This window comes from Sus scrofa, chromosome 6 (genome assembly GCF_000003025.6).
Source record: "Sus scrofa isolate TJ Tabasco breed Duroc chromosome 6, Sscrofa11.1, whole genome shotgun sequence".
In the NCBI taxonomy this organism is placed as follows: Eukaryota; Metazoa; Chordata; class Mammalia; order Artiodactyla; family Suidae; genus Sus; species Sus scrofa.
In genome coordinates, this window is record NC_010448.4 from 82,473,720 (window position 1) to 82,501,611 (window position 27,892).

Consider the following 27,892-nt stretch of genomic DNA (forward strand, 5'->3'; position numbering starts at 1 on the left):
GGTTATTATTTATTTATTTATTTAGTCTTTTTGCTTTTTAGGGCTGAACCTGTGGCATATGGAGCTTCCCAGGCTATGGGTCGAATTGGAGCTGTAGGTGGCCGGCCTACGCTATAGCCACAGCAACGCCATATCCGAAACATGTCTGCGACCTACACCACAGCTCATGGCTGCACTGGATCCTTTAACCTACTGAGCGAGGCCAGGGATGGAACCTGCGTCCTCATGGATACTAGTGAGATTTGTTTCTCTTGAGCCACAGTGGAAACACCAATGGTTATTATCTTTAAAAAGTTTTTACAAACTAGATAGAGGGAGGAATTTCCTTAATCTGACAGAGAATCTACCAAAAAAAGCTATAGAAAGCATCATACTTAATGGGAAGTAGTGGAACTAGAAGGATGCTCACTGTCATTACTTCTGTTTACAGGATTGTGCTGGAGGTCTTGGCCAGTACAATAGGCAAGAAAAAGAGTTGAAAGATGTGAGACTTGTAAAAGAAGGAATAAATCTGTCATTATTCTTAATATAATTTTGTAAAAAATACAAACTAATCTACAGATAAACCAGAAGGAAAAAAAGTTGACTAAGCAAGGTTGTTGCATATGAGGGTATATTAAACATCAGTTGTATTTGCTCATGCTAGCAACAAACAATAGAAGATGTGATGAAAATATTTATACCACTAAAAATGTCAGATATTTAGGAATAAATCTAACAAAAGATGGGCACAGCCTCCACAATGAAAACATAAAACACTGAAAGAAATTTTTTTTTCTTTTTTGCTTTTTAAGGCCTTACCTGGGGCATGTGGAAGTTCCCATGTGAGGGCTTGAATTGGAGCTGCAGCTGCTGGCCTACACCACAGCTCACAGCAATGCTGGATCCTTAACCCACTGAGTGAGGCCAGGGATCAAATCTGCATCCTCATGGATGCTAGGTGGGTTTGTAACCTGCTGAACCACAGTGGAACTCCAAAAGAAATTTTTAAAAAGAAATAAAAGGTATTTATAGATTGAGAGACCTGAGATCATAAAAATGCTGGTTCTCCCATTGGGATAAAGTTCAATCTGTAGATCATTTGAAAGTCTAACAGGTTTTGTTTGTGTGTGTGTAAATTAACGTGGTAAGTCTGAAATGTGTTAGGGAAATGTAAGAAGCCAAGAATAGTCCACATGATCTTGAAGAAAGACGTGTTTAAAACTTATTAGGATTTATTAAAAAGGTACAATAGTTAAAACAGTGTGGTACTTACAGAGGGATAACCAGGACAGTGAAACTGTATGGAGTCAAGAAAATATCTATCTCACACCATATACAGAAATCAATTCTAAGTGGGTAGTAGGTATAACTATGAATGGTAAATAATGTTATCTTCTAGAATATGATGGAAAATATAATTTGGGGTAGATAAGATTTCTTAAGCTGGACACAAAGTACTGATCATAAAAGAAAAAAAATTAATAAATTGGACTACATTAGGTAGTTAATTTATGTTCATCAAAAGTTACCAGTAAGGGAGTAAAAAGGAAGAAGGTATGTATAATACCCATAACCATAAGGATTTGTATCCATAGTGTGTTAAAAAACTCTTCAAATCAATAAAGAGTCCAGTAGAAAAATGAGCAAATAGCACTTTGCAAAAAGAAGATGTCCAAGTAATCAATAAATATGAAAAGATGTTATACCTAATTTGTCATCCCCCAGAAATGGTTTAAATTAGAGAAACTAACAATTCCAAGTGTTGTTGAAGATGTGCAGTAACTGGAATGTCCATACTCTGCTGTTTGTTGTGCTGATCTTGGAAAATTAATCACTTTCTACTAAACTTGAACACATGCATACCCTATTACTCACAATATCATTTAAAAAACTTGAAAAAAGAAATTTTTTTGAAAAAAAAATTTTGATTGAGGGTAAAATTGACATACATTTTAGCAGTTTCAGGTGTACAACATAATATTTGATATTTTTATATGATGCGATCACCACAGTAAATGTACTTAATCAACATAAATACAAAAATCTTTTTCTTTTTTGCTTCCTAGGGCTGCACCCATGGCATTTGGAGGTTCCCAGACTAGGGGGTTGAAATTGGAGCTGTAGCTACCGGCCTGCACCACAGCAACACAGCATCCTTAACCCACTGAGCAAGGGTAGGGATTGAACTTGCGTTCTCATGGATGCTACTCAGATTCGTTAACTGCTGAGCCATGACGGGAACTAAAAATTTTTTTCTTGTGATGAGAACTTTTAGTATTTACTCAGCAACTTTCAAATATATAATACTGTCGTATTAACTGTAGTTGTCTTGCTGTGTGTATTACATCCCCATGACTTATTTATTTTACAACTGGAATTTTATGAATTTCGACTTTATCCATTTCGCTCCCTACCCCACCCCCTGCTGCCTCTGGCAGTCACAAATTTGTTCTCTGTATCTATGAGATTTTTTTTAAAGGGTCTACATGAGATCATATGGTATTTATCTTTCTTTCTTTGACTTATTTCTCTTAGCATAATGCCCTCAAGGTCCATCCACGTTGTTGCAAATGACAAGATTCATTCTTTTTTTGGTAGCTTAATATTCCATTGTACATATGTGTTGATGTGTGTGTGTGTGTTTAACACATTTTCTTTATTCATTTGTCAATGGACACTTAGGTGGTTTCCATATTGGATGAATACTCAGAAGTAGAATTGCTGGATCATGTGGTAGTTCTATTTTTAATTTTTTTGAAGGACCTCCATACTGTTTTCCATAGTGGCTGCACCGGTTTACATCCCCATCAACAGTGGGTTACATTTTCTCCACATCCTTGCCAACACTTGTTATTTTTTGTCTTTCTGATAATGACTCTTCTAACAGGTGTGAGATATCTCGCCCATAGCTCCAGTTTTGGTTGGAATATGAATAGATGTACACCAAAAGATCTTCATAAAAATGTTGGATAATTAGTCATAAGCCCCAAAGAGCAAACAACACAAACTTCATTAGTAGTAGAATGGATACATATTATATGATCATATAATGAAATGCCAAGTAACAATGAAATTGTATCATCTGCTTCACAGACCACCAGCAGCGATGTTCCTCAGGGTTCTCTCCTGAGCCCTCTTTCTCCTTCATTTCCATGGCTTTGGCGTTTATTTAACGTTCTCAGAATTCACACATATATTGCCCCGGCCCGTCTATTCTGGACTAGAACTGATGTCCTCGGACATCTCTGCTCAGGTGTTTTACAGACACCTTGTTAAGGTGAACTCATCTCCACATCCCCTGCATCTGCCTCTCCTCCAGGGAGGTACTTGTCTCAGCATCTGGGAATCTTTTGTCGATCAGCTTCTCTATACGACTTCCATTCCCCCAAATATAAACTCTTGAGAGTAGAGACCTGTTATGTTTTATTAAATGGTGGATTTAACGATGCTTAGAACAAAACTTGGCATGTAGTAGGGCCTAAATCTATGTTTTGTTCAATAAGTCTATCCTTTTTCTATATTCAATTGGTTTCCAATTTCTGTCGGTTTTTAGCTCCTAAAATCTTCTAAAATCCTTTTTATGCCTGCAGCCGCCTACTTAGCCAAGACTCCCATCTACTGTCTGGACTGCTTTGAAGGGACCAAGGGAAGAGTGGGTGGGAGCAGTTTGGAAGAAGAGGACATTTATGTTGCTGATGAAATATCTGATATACAATATGTAAAACTTTTTTGTCTTATTCTGTAATGGATCCAGCTTTATTCAAACTGACAACTAATATGGAGTGTCACCTCATGAGATTTAACTTTCTTTTATGGCCAGGTGCTGTAATCATCAGAGTAAACTCATCTATTCTGAGAGTGGGAGGTGATGATGGATTGAGAAGATAAAGGAAGGATAAGATGGGATAAAGGAAGATCTATCTCTTATTCCATATTCCTTTCTAAGGGTACCCCCACCCCCACCCCCTTTGCTGAGGTTCACTAACCTTGACTTTCCAGATATACAAGGGTGGCTTCATCTCTGGTACTTCTTTCTGAATCAAAACAAGTACTGCATCTTAATCTATTTTGCCAAAGAGGCCTCCACTTCAGTATTTTAAATTGAGCTCTCTAATCTGAGCTCTGTGTTTCCATGTTGTTATACTTTGGCTTCTTGTGTATTATAAGGCAGTGTAGAAACTCCAGGCTTCTCTTCTTGGATCACCTGGATTGGAGTTTCTTAACACATTTCATGGTAATCCAAATATTTTTATGGGAGCAGGACTTAAAATTGAGAGTGGGAATCTCTCTGTGTCAGCAAGATTTTCTTCCCCAGGTCTGAAATAATAGGTTCGCCTTTTCTCACACATTTTTTTTTTTTTTTCAAGTTTAAACATCAGCTGTGTTGGGCCATAATATGTTCATCTATAGGGCATTTAGTTATTAACAAATTTTTTTATGGATACTGCTATTTGAAGATTGTTTTTATATTTACCTAAAATTTTATCTATAAAAGAATAAAATAAAATTTTATCTATAAATGTGTCTTACCTCTCTCCCCCATGTAAATAAGCTCAGGAGAGCAGGAACCTTTTCTGTTTTGCTCACCAGTGCTTAGTGTCAGACAAGCATTTACCGAACACTTATTGGCTGAAGGAGTAATGCTTCTACTTTGGGACTTGGGTGGTTTTCTTTATAAGTATTTACATCTTTCTTTCAGCATTGGAGAGGGGTCTCTTGAAAACACTGCAGAAGCTGGATGAATATCTGAATTCTCCCCTCCCTGATGAAATTGATGAGAATAGTATGGAGGACATTAAGTTTTCCACACGGAAATTTCTGGATGGCAATGAAATGACACTAGCTGATTGCAACCTGCTACCCAAACTTCATATCGTCAAGGTAGGCCTGCGGTGTGGGGGTCACACTGTTCTGATACCTCGTATCTCTTTATAAGATCGTACTTTCTCTGTGCATGAAACTTTGCTAATCTTCTGACACACACTGTTTAGACCTCCCACCCCCAAATAGTGTAACTTAATGCTATCTAGGCAATAGTTGCTATCTAGGTTAATTAAGTGGAAAACTGGGTCTTAAAATTGAGGCATATGAGAAATAGAAATATTATATATATATTTTTTTCTGTGACTGCATAAAAATTCAAAGATGTACCAGGGAACTTTGAATTGTTTGCTACTCTGATTTATATCATCTAACTTTGTCCTGTGCTCACTGGCTTTTTCTATTCAAGGCAGAAAATATTTATTGAGCATTTCTTGTATGAAACACTGTGCTAAATAGGATAGTTGTGCAATAGAGGTCAAGAAAAACATAGATCTAAACTAGTGTGCATGTTTTAAAGTATCCAGTGATTACACTTGGCTCCTTCTCTGGATGGCCAAGGCAGACATTTGCAGTCACTGTCACACTTCTGAATCTCTGGTGTAGTTTACAGTCCTTATTATTTAAAAGTCTCTTTAGAGAGTTCTTGCTGTGGTGCATTTGGTTAAGAATCCAGCTGCAGCAGCTGGGATTCCTGCAGAGGTGCAGGTTCTATCTCCGGTCTGGTGTGGTGGATTAAAGGATCCTGTGTTGTTGCAGCTGCAGCTTGGATTCAGTCCCTGGCCTGAGAACTTCCATATGCCACAGGTGCATAATTAAAAAAAAAAAAAAAAAAAAAAAAAGGTCTTTTTAGAATGAAGTTGACAGACTTTTTTCAAGTGGAAGCAGTTCTCAGAGATTCACAGAATTATTTTGCCTTAAAATCAGAGATTTGTCTGGCTTATAAGACATGGAATATAAATGTTAACCTTTGATCTCTTTTTATTTCAGGTGGTGGCCAAAAAATATCGCAACTTTGATATTCCAAAAGGAATGACTGGCATCTGGAGATACTTAACCAATGCTTATAGTAGGGATGAATTTACCAATACCTGCCCCAGCGATAAGGAGGTTGAAATAGCATATAGTGATGTAGCCAAAAGACTTACCAAATAAAATAGCACTTATGAGAGCAATGTCTCCACATCTTCCCCAACTAAGAAAATGCTTTTCCTAACAGACTGCTCCTCTTCTTATAAAGTAGAAATTTTATTTTGCATGAACATGCAGTTATTCCAGATTAGGCTAAGGGGGATAGACAAGGTATAGTAGCTGTCTTTAAATGTATACTCCTAAGCAGTATTATTTAAAATTCTTTTACCCTGCCTACCTCCCCTACCCTGGGTCCCCCTCTCCTCTAATTTGGGGACACTCCGTCACAAACTTTTCACTTTAAAGGTAGTTTGGCATCTCTCCAGAGCCCTCACCACTGTGTCCATTTGCTGGTATAGATGGCAGAACTTTTGGGGTGCACTGTTTAACTATTAAAATAGTAGCCATGACCTCATCAGTCAGGCCCAAACTGGTGCATAATGCACGGTACAAGAAATATTTATGTATTTTTGAAATTTTATAATATTTAGTAAGAGTATATGAAAGGATTGCTACTGTATCAAAATATTCTGTTTCAATTTTGTCTATCCTGGATATGTGCGAGGGGATGTTACCACCAGAGAGAGCATCTACAGAAAGTCACTACAGATTTTGCTATTTTTCTTTGGATAGGATTTTTACTTTTGCCTAAAAGCATTTGTCTTTCATACCAGTTAGAACATCTGACACTATGTGGAAGCTAAAAGTTTAGAAGGAGGGAAGATATTTTCAAGATCTTCCTCAAGTATTTTATCCACATAAGAGAAACCAACGGGCACCTGATATTCTCTGTCTAAATGTGTTACTGGCTAAATGTATATTGCCCAGTGCCATTCATTTGGAACATTATTGCTTTCTTCTCTTATTTTAAAAAAAGCTCCCTTTTTTAGGTAAGCATAGGCCTTGCTGTATGTAGATCTTTTGAGCAACACTACATAAAATGATATTTAGTTGACTTAGCTACAGCAGTACAGTGATTAGTAGTGTAAAAATTAATCTAAGGAATGTAGCGTGGGTTTGTCAAAATATCAAGTAGAATTTTGTTTCTAAAGCATATTTAATGTGGGTAATCTAAAGAATGCAGTATCTATCCTATATTAAAAACAAGATAAAACACAGAGTACCATTCACCCCCATTTACTATTAGACTGGGTAGACTTTAGTCCTTTTGGACTAAATTATAGTTGTTATGGTAACTACACATGTTTACTGAGTTTTGTCTAATCCCAATCATTGCACTTCCTTCAATTAAATTTTTCTACAGCCACATTGAGGAATAGCACTCTGCATGTTTATTTCTTAAATTGCAGTCCTAAACCAGGAATTGTGTTTTAACAAGGATGAACTTAGTGAAAATAAAATGAAAGTTTGCTATGTATTCATTAAAAAAAAGACTTTCTAAGTACTATTCCAAAGACTGGTTGTGGCTATAATAATGTTTTGGTGATTTTTTTGACACCTAACTCGTTTAAGAAATGCTATTTCTCATAGGCTGTTTTTGGAAATTTTAAGTTTATTGCTTTAAAATGGTAATATTTTCTTCCCTTTGATATGCTAACATTTAGTAAGCACTGGCTTTATGGGAACAGCCAGATTTTTATAAGCATTCTGCATTTTCAAGAAACCTGTCAGTAATTAGCTTGGTATAGAAAGATAAGAAAAGCTTCATATTGTATCCATTTGGCTCAGGGAGATTTCTTTGCTTTACCTTTCTTTAGAACTCCTATTGCTGATCAAAATTGGGTACCACCTTTTTGTAATAAAATATTGGGTGGTGATTTATCTGGTTTCAGGAAGAAGGATTATCCAGTTTATCTGAGAAATTCTATAGCAGTAGCTTCTGTGGATGAAAATGTCACATCTGCACCAGTACACAGCCATCCATCCTCATTTTTCACTTGTAAAATAGTGGTTAACTTGGCATTCAGATGATATTGAACCTTGCCTCATAGCTTAAAGTACGAAAAAGATTCAAGAGAAAGGGGGCTGTCTGTTCTTTCAAGTGAACAGAGAACTAAGGGGTGCAAAGTAGAGGGCTGACGAGGCAAGAGCTACAGTCCTCCAAATAGAGGGATGAAAAAACACATTCTGAAACTTGATGGTGAAGTATTTTCACTTTGGATATTTATTCTCTTTACTTTTTTTTTTTTTTTTTTTTTTAATTTATCCCATGATTACACTTGGCTGTCTCTCTGGATATCCAAGGAACATAAGGTCTATCTTTATAATTCTGACGAAGGCTGAATCTTATACATTATCAGGGAAGTTAGATGAGATTGAGATTGGCAAATGGACAAAAACTAGTAAGAAAAAGTGATCCTAGAAAATGCTTTTTTTTTTTTTACCCCATCTTATATTTGTGGAAAGATCATAGTTTAAAATCTTGGGAAATTTGAGCTATGAAAGTTTTCATGGCAGTTCATATAGTGTATGGGTTGACATAATAGAAATCATCTGATACTATTTCTGTAACTACTGAGTCATTCCCCCTTCATTAAACTTCTTTTGTTCCATTTGAATAGGGAATTAACATCTGAATGGAAGATCCTACTAATTTCCAAGGGATTCTGAGAAATTTTTGTGTTCAACAGTTGGCGAGTTCTTTACTCTTTCAGTTTAGGTAACATCTTTTTTTTTTTTAATGTAGGTGCAGATTTTCTGTTACTTCTGTGTTTTAGGGGGGGCAGGATTATTGACTTTTGTGGTAAAATTCATGTAAATTTTATTTCTTGGTGACTTTGGCTTATACAACTTATCTTTAAACCCTTGAGCAATCTGTATACAATGAAGAGGTTTTTGACATTTATTCTTATACTAAGTTGATTGACTCTAGAATTTAGACTTATTTACTTCTGTCAAGTTTTGAATCTCTGCAGAGTTGCATGTAGATAGCTTTTATTTCTGTGCATTTAAAGTATCCATTTAGAAAATATCTGCAAGCTAAAAATGAGAAGAAATAGAAATGTATTTTTTATGAACATTTTGATACACATTTCATCAAGTTTATTGGTAATGAATTTCTTACACTGGTTATAATCAGTATTTGATTCAAAGAGAGGAAGCATTCATTATTGACATACTATATGGGCTTTTTTTATTCCATCCTTTACAATTTACCAAGGTTGGGGCTGTCAAAATTGTATTTTTATCATGGAAAAAAATTTCAACTCCCAGATCATAATGTTAAACAGAATTGGAGTATTTTCTTTAGAACTACTTGAAATGGCAAATGAAAGCTTATTATAGAATGCATGTATTTTCTTTTCTCTCTCTGGAACCAGTATATTGCTGGCAGCTATTGTATTAAAAAAATAAAGTATATTTTCACTATCATAAAAGGTTCTTTTTTCCCCCCTCATGATAATAAATAACAGCTCCAGGTAAAGTGTTTTATTTGAGACTACTTTTTTTTCTCCCATGAGTGGGTGATGCAGCACATTTAATAGATTAAAGAAGAAAGACCAAATGATCATCTCAATAGGTGCATGAAATAATTTGATAAAAACTTTCATGATATCCATTCTTAGTGAAACAGAACCAGAAATTAAATTTTTTTAACCCTATAAAGACATCTGCCAATAACTTGCAGCAAATTCCATATATAAATATGAAACAGAAGCCCTGCCATTAAAGTCAGGAATAAGACAGGATTGCCTTCTATCACAGCTATTATTCAACCACTTTCCATAGCTACTTTATTAGAGGCATTGTAAGCCAATGCAATAAAATCAGAAAAAAGAAAAGGGGGGGAATGGAAAAGAACTGATGAAATAACTTCTCTTTTGCAGATGATGCACATATATAAAAGAAATCCAGAATTAGGTTGTTTTAATCTACTCTTAGAAGTAATAAAATTCAGCTGCTTATTAGATACAAGATTGAGGAACAAAAATCAATACAGTTATTATACACTAATATTAACTACATTAAAAATTAATAAGCATTGATTTCATCTGGAAGAAAACTGGGTAACTGGGAAAAATGGATGGGAAATTGTCAATGTACATGTTTTCAAACTTGCAGAAATTTATACCATAAACATATTACCTATTCTAAAAAATAAAAATGCTTTTAACAGATAAGCTCTAAGATATTTCAGATCAAATCTAATAAAGGATATTCAGTTCCTTTATGGAGAAAAGTACCAAATATCAAAAGACCTAATAGAAACCTGCTTAATGTATAGGTATACCATGTTCATGGATGGAGAACTTAAAAGCATAAGAATTTCAATTCTGTCAAGTAATTCATAAATACAATATAGTTTCCCAATAAAGTCGCAAGAGGATTTTTTGGGAACCAGAAAAATGGATTTAAAACATTTATATGGAAGAATTATGCTCCCCAAATAGTCAACATATATCTGGAGGGAGGAAGGAAAGACAGAAAACTTGCCTGACAAGATGTAAAGACTTGGAGTTCCTGTCGTGGCTCAGTGGTTAACGAATCCGATAGGAACCATGAGGTTGCAAGTTCCATCCCTGGCCTCGCAAAGTGGGTTAAGGATCCAGCGTTGCCGTGAGCTGTGGTGTAGGTCAAAGATGCAGCTTGGATCCTGCATTGCTGTGGCTGTGACGTAGACTTGTGGCTACAGGTCCAATTAAACCCCTAGCCTGGGAATCTCCATATGCCGTGGGTGCGGCCCTAAAAAGACAAATGAAGACTTAAAAGCCCATATAATTGATGGGTAGGATATGGTAGGTCACAGCAACACAACACTCCTGCAAATACTGGAAAATAAAACTGGGGTAGGACACACACACATTTTGTTTCTTTTTGGTTGCACCCACAGCTTGTGGACGTTCCCTGGCCAGAGACTGAACCTGCACTGCAGCAGTGACCCAAACCACAGCAGTGACAATGCTGAGTCTTTAACCCACTGAGCCACAGAGCAACTCCCCTGAATAATATTTTTAAACATCATAAAACTGGAAGCAATAAATAATTGAATTGGGATGTCAGAGGAGGAAGCTTTCCTGAGGTGAACTGATGGTCCTCCCATTTTCTCCCCTGGGGCATTTGCTGATTCTGGGCCTGAAACAGAACTGGATTTGGTTTATGCAGAGGGGCTCTACTGGGTAAAAGAAAATTATAAGCCTCTTGGTGAAAGGGCACATGGGAAACCTGAGACACCTGAAATAAGTGACTGGTTTTCTCACAAGGCATTTGCTGAATTCTAGAGCTCTGCATGCCATGCTAGAAGCTAAGCCCAGGGCTTTCTAAAGGCAGTGAAATCTCCCACAATGACAATGTTTAAGAGGCAAAATTTCATTAGAGGGAAGGGCTTACCTGAAATGCATAGAAAGTTGCAGCTTAGTTGCCTGTCACTGGGAGTGGGAGTGGCAGTTGATTGCAGACTGGCATGAGGGATCTTTTTGTGGTGGTGGAACTTTTTTTTTCTACCTTTTGCCTTTTTAGGGCCACACCTGAGGCATATGGAGGTTCCCAGGCTAGGGGTCTAATCAGAGCTGTAGCCGCAGGTCTACATCACAGCCACAGCAACGCGGGATCTGAGCTGCATCTGCAACCTACATCTCAGCTCACTGCAACGCCAGACCCTTAACCCACTGAACAAGGCCAGGGAACGAACCCGCAACCTCATGGTTCCTAGTCAGTCGGATTCGTTAACCACTGAGCCACGATGAGAACTCCATCATGGCATCGTAGTAACCCCAAAATGGAAACAACCCAAATACCCATCAACCAATGAATGGATAAACCAATATATCCTATAATGGAATATTATTTGGCCATTAAAAAGCATTGGCACAAGCTACAACACAAACCTTGAAAACATTACACTCAGTAAAAGAACACACAGAAGGCCACGTACTCTATGATTCCATTTATATGAAATGTCCAGCATAGAGAAATCTATAGAGACAGACAATAGTTTGATTAGTGGTTCACAAAAACGGGAGAGAGAATTGGGAGTGATTGCTGGTGGTACAGGTCTCTTTTTTTTCTTTTTTTTTTGTCTTTTCGCCATTTCTTGGGCCGCTCCCAAGGCATATGGAGGTTCCCAGGCTGGGGTCTAATCGGAGCTGTAGCCGCCGGCCTATGCCAGAGCCACCACCCACAGCAATGCGGGATCTGAGCCGTGTCTGCAAAAATCTATGCCACAGCTCACAGCAACACTGGATCCTTAACCCACTGAGCAAGGCCAGGGATCGAACCCACAACCTCATGGTTTCTAGTCAGATTTGTTAACCACTGAGCCATGACAGGAACCCTGATACAGGTTTCTTTTAGAGTGATAAAAATACTCTGGAATTAGCTAATAGTGATGATTGCACAACTTTGTGAATATACTAAGAAAAACACTAAAATGTATACTTAAAAAGGGTAAGCTTTATGATATATAAATTTTATCTCAGTTTTCAAAAATTGCAGAGTTCCTGAAGTTCCTGTCATGGTGCATCGGAAACGAATCCAACTAGGAACCATGAGGTTTCGGGTTTGATCCCTGGCCTCTCTCAGTGGGTTAAGTGGGATCCTGCGTTGCTGTGAGCTGTGGTGCAGACCACAGATGTGGCTTCCATCCGGTGTTGCTGTGACTGCAGTGTAGGCCAGCAGCTGTAGCTCTGATTAGACCCCTAGCCTGGGAACCTCTATGTGCAGCGAGTGAGGCCCTAAAAAGAAAAAAAAAAAAAATTGCAGAGTTCTCTTTTGCAGCTGGTTAAGGATTCAGCATTTTCACTGCAGTGGCTTGGGTCACAGCTGTGGTGCGTGTTTGATCCCTGGCCCAGGAACTGCATGCCACAGGTGTGGCCAAAAAAAAAAAAAAAAAAAAAGCTTATTAATAAAAACTTTAAAAAACTGCAAGGGGCAATTATGCCTGGTTGAAGTTTTGGATAATCAGTCTATTGACAGGTTGATTGGCAAAATTAGTAATGTCGATTTTCTTTATGTTTGAATAAAAGTTCAATTTAAATGTCATCTAGAGAGTTCCTTGATGGCCCAACAGGTTAAGGATTTGGCATTGTCACTGCTGTGATGCATGTTCAGTCCCTGGCCCAGGAACTTCCATATACCGTGGGTGCAGCCAAAAAAAAAGTCATCCAAAATATATTCTTAAAAGGGAAAAAGGAAAAAAGAAAAAAAAAAAAGAATTGTGCTAATAGTGGCTGCTCAACTTTATGAATTTAATAATAGTAATAAAAATTTTTCATCTAAAATGGATGAATTCTACAGTTTATAAATTATACCTCAATAAAGCTGTTTGAAAAAAAAATAAAACACAAATCTGAGGTTAAGAATTCATTGTATGGGTTTAATATCAGAGCACACAGCCAAAGACATGATCAGCACTTGAAGATAGACTGATAGAAAAAATTCAAAATTAAGCAAAGAGAGTAAAAAGAATGCACAAACAACAACAAAAACAAGAAGCGTATAAGAGACATGTGGAACACAATCTAAAGATAGACATGTAATCGAAGTCCCGGACATAAAAGGAAATGCGGCAGAAGCAATATTCGATGACATAATGGCTGAGCATTTTCCAAAATTGTTGACGACATCAACCCACAGATTCATAAAACTCAGCAAACACATTATGGAATAAGAGAGAAAAAAAAAAAACAAGCAAAAACCAGAAACACTATACCTAAGAATATTATGGTCAAATTGCTGAACACCAAGGACAAAGAAAATCCTAATGACAGGGAGGGACATCATCTTTGAAGGAGCGATGACTGCTTTTCAGCAGAAACTTTGAAAGCCAGAGTCTTTAAAGTACTGAGAAAGATTTGCCAACTTAGAATTGTCTACTTAGTGAAAACATCCTCAACAATGAAGGCAAAATAAAGGCATGTTCAGGCAGATGCAAGCTGAGAATTTGGCACCAGCAGACGTGGGTATGAGAAAACACTTAAGGAAGTGCTTTAGCCCGAAGGACTTCAGCAGATGGTAGTATGAAACCGGAAGGAAGAATGAAGGATAATGGAAAGGGTAAATAATAGGCAAAGATAAAAGAACATTGACCGTTTAAACAATATCTTGAAGACATATAATGTGGAATACATAACAGTATATATAAATGCATACACATACACGCATAGTATATAATGTATACTATATATACCATATTATATATACCGTATGCTATACACACTATATAGTATCCAGTATATACTGTATATACTGTATAGGTGGAAAGGTGGAAGGAAGGGAAGCAGAGTTCTGTACTTGTATGATCCTTATATTATTTGGCAAATGGTAAAAGTACTAGTTTCAGAAAATGATAGTAGATCTTAGATAAATATTGTAATCTGTAGGGTCACTGCTAAGCTAATTATGAGAATAACTTAAAAAATCTAAGATTCAAGGGTAAAATGGAATTTAAAAAAAATCAAATCCAAAAGAAAGGATAAGAGGACTAAAGGAACAAGGGACAGGACCAGTTGGAAAAATAGCAAAAGGTTAGCTGTAGGAGTTCCCATCGTGGCTCAGTGGTTAATGAACCCAGCTAGGATCCATGAGGATACAGGTTCAATCGCTGGCCTCACTCAGTGGGTTAAGGATTCGGCGTTGCCGTGAACTGTGGTGTAGGTCGCAGACATGGCTCAGATCTGGCATTGCTGTGGCTGTGGTGTAGGCTAGGGGCTATGGCTCTGATTCGACCCCTAGCCTGGGAACCTCCATGTGCCATGGGTGTGGCCCTAGAAAAGACAAAAAAAAAGTTAGCTATAAACCCTACACCATATTACATGAAATGTAAGTGGGCTAAACCAATTACAAGGAAGTGTTAAACTGTATTTAAAACAATTACAAGACAAACATATTTATAAGAAACAAACTTTATGAGGATAAAAAGTTGAAATTAAGGGATGAAACAGTCAAATAATTGACCACAAACAAAAGAAAGTAGGTATAACCATTTATCATACAAAGCAGGCTTCGAGGCAAGAGGTATTACTACAGACAAAGAAGGCATCTTATAGGACATTTATAATGTCCTTTTATGATGATGGAAAGTTTATTCACTAGGAAGACATAATAGTCTTAAATTTACATGAACCTAATAACAGTCTTGGATACATACAGCAAATGTTAACGAAGCTAAAAGGAGAAGAAAGTATGCCATCATAATTGGAGTTTTTAACATAGCTCTCCACTAACTGATACACGAGCAGGGACTGTCCCCTCCCCACAAACTCAGTAAGGAATAGCAGATTTCAATAACACAATTAACCACTTCGACCTAATACTGGAACACTATATCCAACAACTGCCCAACGCACATTCTTTTCAAGCATGTGGAGCTTTTAGCAAAGTAATCCAACATGTTTAACCATAAAGCAAGGCCTCCACAAAGTTCAAAGAAATGAAATTGTACTGAGTATGTTCTCTGCAGTGGAACTGAAATAGAGATTAATAATTTCTATTATTGATATAGATTGATAATATTCTATTATTGCTGAAAGACAGCAAGAAAACTCTCCAGAATAAGGAAACAGTTGTAGCAAGTGCAGCAAGCCTATACCCTACACTGAAATTTAAAATTTTAATTTAACAAACATATGTGCAGTGAGCCAGAATTATTCTAAGTACTTTGCATATGTTAACTGGGTCTTCCTAACAATCCTGTGAGATAGAGACTGCTTCCCACTTTATGGATGAGGAAACTGAGGCACAGGGATGTTAAGAAACTTGCTCAAGGCCACACAGCTAGTAAGTGACAGCCAGAATTAAGAGCCCAGAGGAGCCCGTAGCAATAAGTGGATCGTGCCCTGCAATCTTTAGAAGTGCTTCTGTCCTTTTTTCTCATTAGGATGGACTTGGCTCCTTGACCCAGGACAGCAAAGATAAATGGGTTGGTTGCCAGGTAAGCAGAGCCTAGCTAGAGTCAATCTATTCTTGTATTTCTTCCCTGGGGCAGGCCTCTTGCAAGGAACCGAAGGTAGAGGATCCAGGCCCAGACAAGGCCCGCATCTCCCAGGAGACTTACCTCCCCAGGGGCTCTACCACCTGCTGAGGAGGCAGTGGCCGCGCCAGAGTCCCTGAAGCCTTGGCCGACTTTCCTTGCCTCGCGTGGTCTTCCTAAAATGACCAGCAGGAGGCGCAGGCTCCTTTCCATTCGGCCCCGCGGCTGCAAGCAGGGACGTGACAGCTGCAGGACCTCGTCGGTTTGCGGAGCCGGCAGCTCGGTTCAGCCGCGTGGAGGGCTTCCTTCCTCTTTATCAGATCTGTCACGCCTGCCGCGCTGTGAAGGCACCTCCGGCCCCTTCCCTCCTTCCTGTGTCGAACGGACGCTCCCCGCGCCGCCGCTCACCTACAGCGCGGCGCCTGCCGCCCCGCCGGAGGCCCGGCCGGCCCTGTCGCACCCTTTGCGGGGGGCAGGGCCGTGCTTTGAGGTCGGGTCGCCGGGGGCTTTGGCTGCCCCCGGCCGGGAGCCCCGCGCCTGGTTCTTGCAGCCCTTTCGCACTTCTGCACGCGCTGGGTTCTCACTGGCCCGCGGGGCGGCTGGAGGAAGCGCCTCGGAAGCCAAACTGACAGGTCTGGTGGCGGTTGGGACGAGGAGGGAGGGGTGCCGCCGCGGTTAGCGCCCGGGCTCCTCCCCGCTTCGCCCCTGCGCCGCCGGCAGCGCGTGCCAACTACCGCGCCAGGGGTTCAGAGCCGCGGGTCGCAGCTCCCGCAGGTGCCGCACGCGGAGCCCAGCTGATTGCCGCTGGGAGAGCTGATGCAGCCCGCACACGAGACCCTCCCGCATGCCCCTCGGAGGGGGGCTCCGCGCCCAGAGCTGAATGTGACTGTCTCTAGGAGGAGGGTCCTGGTCTGCAGACTGCCCTGGAGGGAGCAGTGGCCTCAAGAGAGGCGAGCTGCCCTCAGAGCGGCCTTTGGGAGGATAAAAAAGAAATCCAGTGACACCTTTCTGATCCTATTTCTTATTTTATATATTTCAGTTTCTTCTAGTGTTCTCTCTTTCTCTCGTTTCCTCAGTCAAAGAAGAACAAAGGATCTTTGGTGTTCCCTGGTGGCCTAGTGGTTAAGCCGGCATTGTCATTTGCTGTGGCTCTGGTCACTACTGTGGCCTGGGCTGGGTTCCTGGTCTGAGAACTTCCACATGCTCCAGGTGTGGGGCCAAAAAAAAAATGCATAAATGATGTTCATTAAACACGATGTGCCAGTTACAGTACTGAGTTTATATACCTATAGGTATAAATATGTTTTTAAAATATGTAACCGTTTCAAGTCTTTCATCTTGTCAACACTCCATTGGAGTTAGAGATGGTTATTAACCCTCTTTTAAAGGTAAGGAGCTTCAAGCATAGAGAGATTCAAGCTCACACAGCTAGGAATGGATCAAGGCCATCTGGCTCCAGAGCTTAACCATCAGAGCGCTGGGTACCATGCTGTCACCTTTCCTTTGTTGGGAGGGGCTCAAACTGGGGACTCAGGAAGGCTGATTTCATGGCCCAGCTGTGAAGCAGCAGCCCGGAGCTCCCCAAGTGCACTTTTCTCGTGGGGTGGTCAGAAGTTCCTGGGCTGTACCGTGTTTCGCTCCAGCCTGCCAAGCGCCAGGCATGTCGGGACAATGCCAGTGAGCTAAAGGCTCTAATACCATGCACCAAGCATACCTGTGCTCCATTTTTGTTTGTAAGGGAGGGTCCTGTTTGGTGAGAGGGGACTCTGGGGGCCGGGGGAGCACAAGGGTCTTTTCCGCCACCTGGGCTCTGAGATGTAACTCTCTGTTGTCTGCAGAGGTCACTGTAGGCCAGTGAAATCTGACTGTGGCTGACCAGGAGGTTTCCCCACCGAGGAAGTGGCAGGAGAAGAAAAGCTCAGTGATAGCTCCCTTCCCCTTCCTTCATCAGAAACAGTGTCATTTCAACGATGTCCTCTCATTTTCTGGAATAGTTTCCCCAAATCTCTACAGGTGCTCTAGGAATCCCATGGCCCTTGCCAGAAACTTAAGGTTACCTGATTTTATTATTATTTGTCTTTTAGGGCCACACCCACGGCACATGGAGGTTCCCAGGCTAGGGGTTGAATCAGAACAGCAGCTGCCAACCTACACCACAGCCACAGCAATATAGGGTCTGAGCCTCATCTGTAGCCTACACCACAGCTCATGGCAATGCCGGATCCTTAACCCATGGAGCAAGGCCAGCTATCGAACCTGGTTCCTGATGGATACCAGTCAGATTCGTTTCCGCTGAGGCACAGCGGAACTCCCGAATTTAATTGTTTTAAAAATTGATGTTAAAGACAAAAATGTAAATGAACTGGAGCCCAACTGGTGCACGATACTGGTTTGACTATCAATAGAGGATTTTTTTTTTTCTTAAAGAAAAATTCTGCCATGTTCTAAAGATACCTTTCACCGTGGTGGTCCAAAAAAACTTTCATTATCAGAGGCTTTTTAGAAGGCCCAGTGACAGCGAGCTAGAAGTACTCCAGCACCTTTGGCTCACCAGTGAATGAACTAAGGGTGAGAGACTTGCCCAAGGTCCTGTAGGTGGTTAATTGCAGCATGGGGACCCCAGGACAGTGCTCTCAGGACGAGACAGCGGATTTGGCTGTCACGATGGCTACCATGTAGGGGCACAGTTGTTACCCCTTCTTGATCCCCTTGTCCTTGGCTTGCAGGGGGTCCTTGACGTAATAAGGCATGGGTTTAACAAATAGTCCTTGGCATCCAGAATCTTGATCTCATGTTAAAACACACTTAACTGTATGAGATGCTCCATTCATTAAAAAATAACACTCTGGAGCTCCTTCTGGGCACAAGGCACTGGCTGGATGTGAATAAATGGAGACGCGTGATTTTTGCCTTCTGGGAGCTTCCAGGATCACAAGGGAGAAGGACATAAACACGAATCACCAGGCAATAAAAGCAGAAAGTGAGAAACCATTCACAAGAGACTTCAAAGCACTATTCATTCACTTACTCACGGATGATGTTTATTAAGCCTACCTTGTGCCGATTCATAAAGGGCACAATTGCTTTTCACTTGGAAACTGACAGAGTATCAAGGAGAACAACTTTTTTTTTTTTTTTTTTTTTACAGGTTTTTAACTCTTTTTTGCTTTTTAGGGCCGCATGTGTGGCATATGGAGGTTCCCAGCCTAGGTCAAATTAGAGCTGTAGCTGCTGGCCTACACCACAAGCACAACAACGCCAGATGTGAGCCACATCTTCCACCTACACCACAGCTCATGGCAATGCCGGATCCTTAACCCACTGAACGAGGCCAGGGATCAAACCTGTGTCCTCATGGATGCTAGTCAGATTTGTGATTTGTTTTCACTGAGCCACGACGGGAACTCCTCTCTAAGAAGTTTTGAGCTTGCTTCCCATTGGGAACCTATTACAGCGTAAGCATTTCCTCACAGTCCCTCATTCTTTTTTTTTTTTTTTTGTCTTTTTAGGGCCTCACCCGAGGCATATGGAAGTTCCAAGTCTAGGGATCAAATAGAAGCTGCAGCTGCCAGCCGACACCACAGTCACAGCAACACCAGATCCTTAACCCACCGAGAGAGTCCAGGAATCGAACCTGTGTCCTCACGGGTACTAGTCGGGTTTGCGACCGCTGAGCCACAACGGGAATTCCAGGGAACACTTGACTCTCATAAGGCTCTTTGCCCAATGCCTTTGGTCACATGGATGCATTGGTAATTGACTCACCCGCTCCCCAACTATAGGGCATTTAGGTTCTTTCCAGGTTTTCATTATTACATGTTGTCATTGCAGCGAGCATCTCTGTACTTACAAATATTTTTGGCCATATTTCAACTTATATGTTTTGGAGAAAAAAATCAGACACGTGAATAATTTAGTGAATATCACTAAATAATCTGCTGAAACGTTTCAAAGAAATGGTAAACAAAAAAGACGTAAACAAAAATTAGGAGTTTTTTTTTTTTTTTAGCTTTTGATAAACATCACCAAGTGGCTGGCCAGAAATACCTCTCTATATTTCTGTCACCTGTGCACAAACGCCATCCCTCTGTGCCTCAGCTAGCAAGGAGCAGTATCCTCGACAGCATCATGTAGCTTCCTGCTGATTACATTTCTTTGCCCTTTAGAGAGATTTTCCTCCTCCCCGGTGTTTATTGGCCACTTATATTTGCTTTTTATTATGTCCTGTGCCTTCTTCTCCACGAGCATCTCTGTCTCTGTGTTAACTTGATTTGTGTGGGTTCTTTAGAAAGTAAGGGTTCTAACCATCTCTCTGTGGTATTTGTTACAAACATGTTTTTTTTTTTTTTTCCCCAGTTGTTTGTCTTTTAATTTTGCTTGAATTTTTGGATGACCTTGGAATTTTTTGTTCTTATGGAGTGTGGGTCCGTAAGATTTGAAGCTTAGAAAGCCCTTCTCCATGGAAAGATCAGTTGGTGAATGGAGTTCCCAGGTGATGGATACAGTGGGGCCTTGGCCAGGTGGCCAGAGGGGACACAGTCTCAGGTGTATGGGTTCAATTTGTCACTTGGGGCCAGATCAGGGACACCTTCGAAGGCTGTACTTGGGGTTATAGGTGGGGGATCCACTGACTGTTTTGGAGCTAGGGGATGGCCTCTGGGAGAAGCTTGCCAAACAGAGTCTGTGTCTTCGAGACGATACTTAAATATTGGAATAGGTGATTGATTGATGGATTGATTGATTGATTTTAGGGTTGCATCTTTGGCATAGGGAGGTTCCAGGCTAGGGGTCAAATCAGAGCCGCAGCTGCCGGCCACAGCCACAGCCCCACCAGATCCGAGCCACATCTGTGACCGACACCTCAGCTCTCAGCAACACCCAATCCTTAACCCACTGAACGAGGCCAGGGATCGCACACTACATCCTCATGGAGACTAGTTGGGTTCTTAACCTGCTGAGCCACAACAGGAACTCCTGGAATGGGTGATTTCTACCGAGAACCACGTGGAACCTATTCTGGGAAGCTATTATGGGAAAGCTAACATGTATAGCTCAGTGAAAACGAGCATTCTCTCCACCATCTTTGGGGGCTGCAGCCGTTTTGGGATTTGAGGGTGATGTTTCTGCTCCGATTCTGTTACTATCAGCACTGGGAGGCCTCCTCCAGACCCACGCATTTCCTTACTCCCTAGAAAATTGGTCCTTATTGCTCCGTTTGCCCGCCACAGTGCCGACACCTCCCCTCTGCTTGGCACGACTTCCTTCCCAGCCCAGCCGGCCCGCCAACTTCGAGAGCAGGCCTCCAGTCCCCTGCCTTCATGAAAATGGCAATTTCAATAACTGGTTCTGTAGAGAAACCGCATTTGAACAATTTGTGAAATCTCTGCGAAGGAGTCATTCTGGGTGGCCAAATTTTGGGGGAATCAAAAGCTTGCTCCTTAGAGAACTGTATTTTAGTTTCTGGTTAGACGCCCTGTGAAAATGCATTATGCCTCTCGGCCCTTTATTCATCTCTTTGACAAGACACCATACTACATTCCTAAATGAAATACTGAAAGATTCTTAAATTACCCAGACTCCCTGCCTCCCCACACAAACATTTTTTTCTCCATCCTGCCTTCCATGTGTGTGCATGTTACGAGGCTGCAAATCACCGTACAGGTTCTCCTGAGGTTCTGCCTTTTACATGGACCAGAGCCTGATCGTAGGTGTCTAGATTTCAAACAGTGCCTATAAAATGATCATTTTAAGACACGTCGTATTAAAATACAGCCTGCATACAGACTAGAGCACAAATCATAAGTGTAGCGCTTGCTGCATTTTTGCAAACAAAACACACCCATGCTGGAAACTATCCAGCCCCCAGATGAAGAAATAGAACGTTGGCAGCACCTGGAGGCCCCTCCTGACTGGTCCCTGTCACTAACCTCCCCCCGAAACGAGAACCGCTATGCTGGTAGGCTAGGTTAACCTTGCGTGTTTCGGGCTTTGGCGTCAATAAAATCACCGATTGTCCTCTTGGGTATCTGGCCTCTTTGCCTTGACATCGTGTTTGTGAAATTTACCCATATTGTGTTCATGGCAGTATTGCACTCACTCTCTATGTTCACTGCTGTGTGCTATTCCCTAGGGTCTATTGCTTCGGAACAAATGACCCCAGCACCTAGCGACTTCAAACCATGGCATTTATTATCTCTCAGAGTTTCTAGGGGTTAAGAACATCAGGTGCAGCTTCGCTGGGCTGTTCTGCCTCAGGGTCTGTCGTGCGGTTGCCTGTGAGATGTCCAGGACGGCCGCAGTCATCTGAAGGCTTGAGCGGGGCTGGAGGACATCCATTCCCACGATGGCACACTGGCATGGCTGTTGGCAGGGGGTCTCAGTGCCTCTCCACCGCTTAGGTTTCCTAGGTTTCCTTACACCATAGTGGCTGGTTTCCCCCAGAGTGAGTGATCGAGAGACCAAGGCAGAAGCTGCAACTTCTTCTAGGACCGCTCCTTGGAAGTCACACATGGTCACTTCTACGCACCCTGTTGGTTACCAAGCCAGCTCTGTTTGGTGATGAGAGGGAATTTCAGGAGGCGTGACTACCCAGAGATGCGGCTCATGGGGGGCCCCTTGGAGGCTATTTATCACATATGGATAAACTGTCTATCCATCGTCAAAGGTCACTTTTTTATATTTCTTTTTTTTTCTTTTTATGGCCACACCTGAGGCATATGGAAGTTCCCTGGCCAGACGCAGCCTCGGAGCTGCAGCTATAGACCTATGTCACAGCCACAGCCATAGCCACACCTGATCTGAGCTGCATCTTCCACCAAAAGCACAGGTTGTGGCAACACTGAATCTTTAACCCACTGATTAAGGCCAGGGATTGAGCCTGCATCCTCATGGACACTATGTTGTGTTTTTAACCTGCTGTACCACAACGGGAACTCCAAAAGTTCACTTTTTTAAGCATCTCCTATCACACTGTTATAAGTTATTTGCCATCACAGTTAATACTGACACAAACATCTTTACGCATGTTGCTTTCCATTTTCCTTTTCTTTCTTTCTCTCTTTCTTTCTCTCTTTCTCTCTCTCTCTCTTTCTTTCTCTTTCTCTCTCTCTCTCTCTCTTTCTTTCTTTTCCTGGTCTTTTTAGGGGCCATAGCGGCGGCATATGGAAGTTCCCAGGCAAGGGGTATAATCAGAGCTACAGCTGCCGAGTTACACCACAGCCACAGCAACGTGGGATCCGAGCCACGTCTGTGACCTACACCACAGCTCACAGCAATGCCGCATCCTTAACCCACTGCATGAGGCCAGGGATGGAACCCACATCCTCATGGATACTAGTCGGGTTTGTAACCCAATGAGCCACAACGGGAACTCCCAACTTTCTATTTTTCTGCTGAAGTAGATCTTAAAAATATACCCCTGGGAATGGAATTCTTGATGACTCTTGCTCCACTGTCACCTATTGCTTCCCAAAGGACTGTGGCGATTTCAGGGCTACAGCAGCCAGAGGGTAGACGGAGTCCACTGCAGCTTTCTCTACAGGAGGCATTAACACCACCAGACAAAACACTGAACACAGAACTAAAATGACCCTCTGTCATCAAGAAAATGGCAAACAATAGACACCAGCCACTATTCTGGGCTATGGTACAGCAGTGCCTAGAGGGGCGTCTGCATGGAAAGGAACTGATGACTCTTCCCTAAGAAGCCCCAGAATCATAGGTACTCTGGATGTTTTAAAATCAAACTGGCTTTGCAATTGCATTTTCTGCCGCCTGGTGGAGAGGCAGCACGGTGAGTAAATAGAAAGAGCAAGTTGCTTTCACCCTCAGTGTTCCCACCTGTAAAATGGGGCTCATGGCGCCAAACTCCGAGGGTCGTTTAAAGAGAAAAGAGATAATGGATGGATGTAGCATTCCTAGTGCCATGCTTGCCACAGAGCAGGCACCCAACACATGTTGGGCGTCCCTCTCTCCCTCCCCTATTTCCTCTTTCTGCTTAAACCAGGGTCATACATTTTACTCTCACTGGCTGAAAGACTTCCTGTGATAAGCCTTGGTTTCTCCTGGAGGGAAAAATAAAAAAAACCCTAAGAGTTTTTTCCCCCCTAATTATAACAGTGATGTGTGTTCACCGAATAAAGAATTGGAAACTGTGGGAAAGTACAAAGAAGGAAATAAAAATTACCCGCAATTTCACGCCCCACATCTGCCACTGTGGGTGTGTCTCCTTGGGCATGCTGGGCCACTTCTTATTCTCAGAATTCTAAGGTGTGGCTCTGGGCCAGTGTGACACCTTTGTCCAGGCGTCATGATGCTGTGATGGGGTGAGCGCTGGCACTATCGGTCCCACCGTTACAGGGTCCCCCAGGCTGCCCCACTTTTTGCTACGTGTGGGAAGCAGATAGGTTTTCAAGACTGGTCCTCACTGCCCGTGAGAGCAAAACCAGGAACCCCACGGGGGAACAGGACTGCCTCAGTCTTCCCCTTTCCCCATAAGGCCCTGATCAAACTCACCCAGACCCAAGCACTGCCTGTCTCCCAGCCTCAGCCTCATCTGTCAAATGGGCAGCTGCGCTTTGATTTGCAGGACTAACCGTGTCTGGCCCCGGAGGTGTCTTTGTAGCTTGTACACATACATACCTCTTTTATTTCTCTGGGGCCTCTCCGTCTCCTTCTTAGAAAAGAATAGGATGGGCGTTCCCATCGTGGTTCAGTGGAAATGCATCTGACTAGTATCCATGAGGATGCAGGTTCGATCCCTGGCCTCACTCAGTGGGTTAAGGATCTGGTGTTGCCGTGAGCTGTGGTGTAGGTCAGCAGCTGCAGCTCTGATTCAACCCCTAGCTTGGGGAACCTCCACATGCCGTGGGGGCGGCCCTAAAAAAAAATGAAAAGAAAAGAATACAATGACCCTTCTCCAGTCTCAGATCATGACAGTACTTGGTCTGTCTTGGTTGCTCTAAAAGTCCTCCTCTTGGGAAGAGCCCCACAGACAGCTCTGCGAGGATTAAATGAAACAACGTGTGGACAGGCCTCCTAGGGCACATAACAGAGTTGTGATGGCACCATCAGTAGAGAGGGGCTGGCCAGGTTCTAATCCCAGGTCTGCCATTAATTGGCTGAGTGACCTTGGGTAAGTTACTAGAGCTCTGTGCCTCACTCATCTCTAAACTGGGGAAGATGAGGACAATAGTGTGTGTGTGTGTGTGTGTGTGTGTGTGTGTATACCTACCATTAGATGTAATGGCTGTTGGGCCTTTGCCCAAGTCTGTCTTAGGTATCTATATTATATCTCCATCCCTCTAACTCTAGCCCTTTATTTTGGCTGGAACATTTCTTTCTTTTTTTTTTTTTCTTTTTCTTTCTTTCTTTTTTCTTCTTTCTTCTTTCTTCTTCTTTTTTTTTTTTTTTTTTTTTTTCATTTTAGGTCTACACCTGCGGCATATAGAAGTTCCCAGGCTGGGGGTCTAATTGGTGCTGTAGCTGCTGGCTACACCACAGCCACAGCAACAAGGAATCCTAGCCGCATCTGCGACCTACACCACAGCTCACAGCAACACCAGATCCTTAACCCACTGAGCGTGGCCAGGGATTGAACCCGCTTCCTCATGGATGCGAGTCAGATTGTTTCCGCTGCATCATGATGGGAACTCTGGCTGGAACATTTCAAAGTGAGTTGTAAACTTCCTGGCATAATCATCCTAAATAACGCATCTCTTAGGACGACAGACATTCTCCTGCAAAACCCAATACCTAAGGAAATTAACAAGCATTTCCTCATATCATCCAATAATAAATTGATTTTCAAATTTCCCAAGTTGTCCTTCATAGAGCTGTATGGATCCAGAGGCTCACCGTTCTCACCTCTTCCTTTCCAGGCCGGCACGGGCAACCCCACCAATGAGAGCAGCTCTGTCAGGTAGAGACACCAGGGTTTCCGCAGCCTGCGTCAGCTGTGGAGGTGGGGGCATGGGGTGGGGTTGGGACAGGCATTTTCTTGCCAGGGAACCCCTGGGAGCCAGACATTGGCCACCGCCTTCTCAGAGTGGCTGAGCTGGGGCCAGATGGCTGTCTTTGGCAAACACTGATCCTGGTCCTCGGACCCTCAGTGCCCAGGACTCCACAAACCCGTCATGGCCTGTGTGGTGCTTTTGGGGATATTAGAAAACGTGCCCCTGTGGGCACAGCTTACATGCCAGTGCACTCAGCTTAGTGGGGCCAGGCTGGATTTCAGCAATAGCACTTTGTGCAGTGCTCGGGCTAGGCAACCACCCATGGCAGCTGCCCTGGCTGGGAGGGGCAGTGTGGTCAGCAGGGCAGGGCAGAGAGAGATTCCAGCCTGATGGTGACCAAGGTAGTGGTTGACAGCGGCTCTCTGCTACACAGCCACAGCAGTGACAACAGTGGCATTTAACAAACATCCCTCTGTGCCCAGCCCTGCACTGAGTGCTGGCCTGAATGTGCTCCTGACTTCTTCATGACTGGGTGGGATGGGTGCCAGTATTATCCTCCTTTTAGGGAAGAGAACACAGGCTCAGAGAGGTCCAGTTATTTGCTCCAGGTTGCACTGCTCATAAGGGGCTGAATTGGGACTCTGCCCTGCATCCATTGGCTCCTGGGATTGTGCCTTAAGAATTATGCCCCCCTGGAGTTCCCATCATGGCGCAGCGGAAATGAATCCAACTAGGAACCATGAGGTTGTGGGTTCGATCCCTGGCCTTGCTCAGTGGGATAAGGATCCGGCGTTGCTGTGGCTGTGGTGTAGGCCAGCAGGTGTAGCTCCGATTCGACCCCTAGCCTGGGAACCTCCATATGCTGCAGGTGCGGCCCTAAAAAAAAAAAAAAAAAAAAAAAAGCCGAAAGAATTATGCCCCCTGTGGCATGTGTTAGGAGCCTGGGAGCCCAATTCAGGGTATTGGGGTTTCCCTTAAGTAGGTCTGCAGCAGAGTCTGAGCAGTCAGACTTCTGATGAGCCCCCATTCGACCGGGGGGATCTTCGTGTTCTCCCTACCCCCACCCCAAGAGCACTAGGAACCACTGGGTGGAAGAGCGTGTGGAAACTTGGGCCCCAGCCGTCTCTTGGCCACTGTCGGTGGCTGTTTGCTGACTTGTAGGTCCCCAAAGCAGAAGTCCCACCACTGGGGGCCATAAAGGGCTCAGTCTGATGGCTGACCCCTGCCCTGGGGCAGCAGACATGGGACACAGCTGGCAGGAAGGAGGTGAGGTTGGGAGTGGCCCACAAAGGCACCCACCTATCCTGATGACGCTGCCAGCAGTGTGGCCCCTGATAGCCTGGGGAACGTGGCCCCTGGGCTCCCCAGAAAATGGCATGATGTCACTGGCTCCCATCACCTTGGCCATGACACAGCTGGGGCCTGGGGAGCCCTGGTGGGACGGTGGGGGCTTGGTGTGAGTTCCAGAAGCCTCCAGCTCGCATTCTCTAGAGCAGCAGGTAGGCACGGAATGGGGGCAGGTTCTGAGACCCTGACTCCACCCCCCAGCCACGTACACAATGGACAATTTGTCGCACTCCGGCCCAGAAGTTCTTCCCTCCTGGCAGAACCCTTTGTTAACTCTGACGAAATCACGGGGCCGTTTGGACGGGTCCCCAGGCGCGCTGGGGTGCAGCCCCGAGTAACCTCACTGTGCACACACCCGTCTGCGATGGGCCAGACGACCTGTTCTCCAGAAGAAACATCTCGCTGCGGCATCAGAACCCGGTGCTGTTTCTCAATTGTCAGAGAAGGTCGTGTTTCGTGTAGTTGGGTCTAAGAGAAATCAGGCGGGGCTTAAAGGACATCAGGCAGCGGACCAGAAAGACACTTGCACTGGGACGCCTTCTGCTTTGTCTTGGAGGGAGAGACAATAGATATTCCTGGCTGTTGCCTGAGCTATGGAGGCTCTGGGCAAGGAGGGGAGGCAGGGTACGTTCTAGGCAGGGCCAGTGGGCGGTGGGCGGGCGAGCCCTAGATCTGTGGGGAGGTGGGACCCTGAGATTCCCAGAGAGGAAGCTGAGGCTTGGAGGAGTCAGGGCTGAGCCCAGGGTCACACGGTTTGAGGCAAAGCTTCTGTGCACAACTGAGCGGGCCC

At 43.1% G+C, this 27,892-nt stretch overlaps 1 protein-coding gene across 1 annotated transcript in view; it reads left to right on the top strand.

Annotated features, from left to right (window-relative positions):
* CLIC4 (chloride intracellular channel 4) overlaps positions 1 to 9,319 on the top strand; it is an 81,998-nt gene extending 72,679 nt beyond the window's left edge. The window contains exons 5-6 of the mRNA XM_021095589.1: positions 4,682 to 4,863; positions 5,794 to 9,319. Of these exons, the coding sequence (XP_020951248.1) occupies positions 4,682 to 4,863; positions 5,794 to 5,958 (347 nt within the window). The 3' untranslated portion in view covers positions 5,959 to 9,319. The remainder of the gene's footprint in view (positions 1 to 4,681; positions 4,864 to 5,793) is intronic.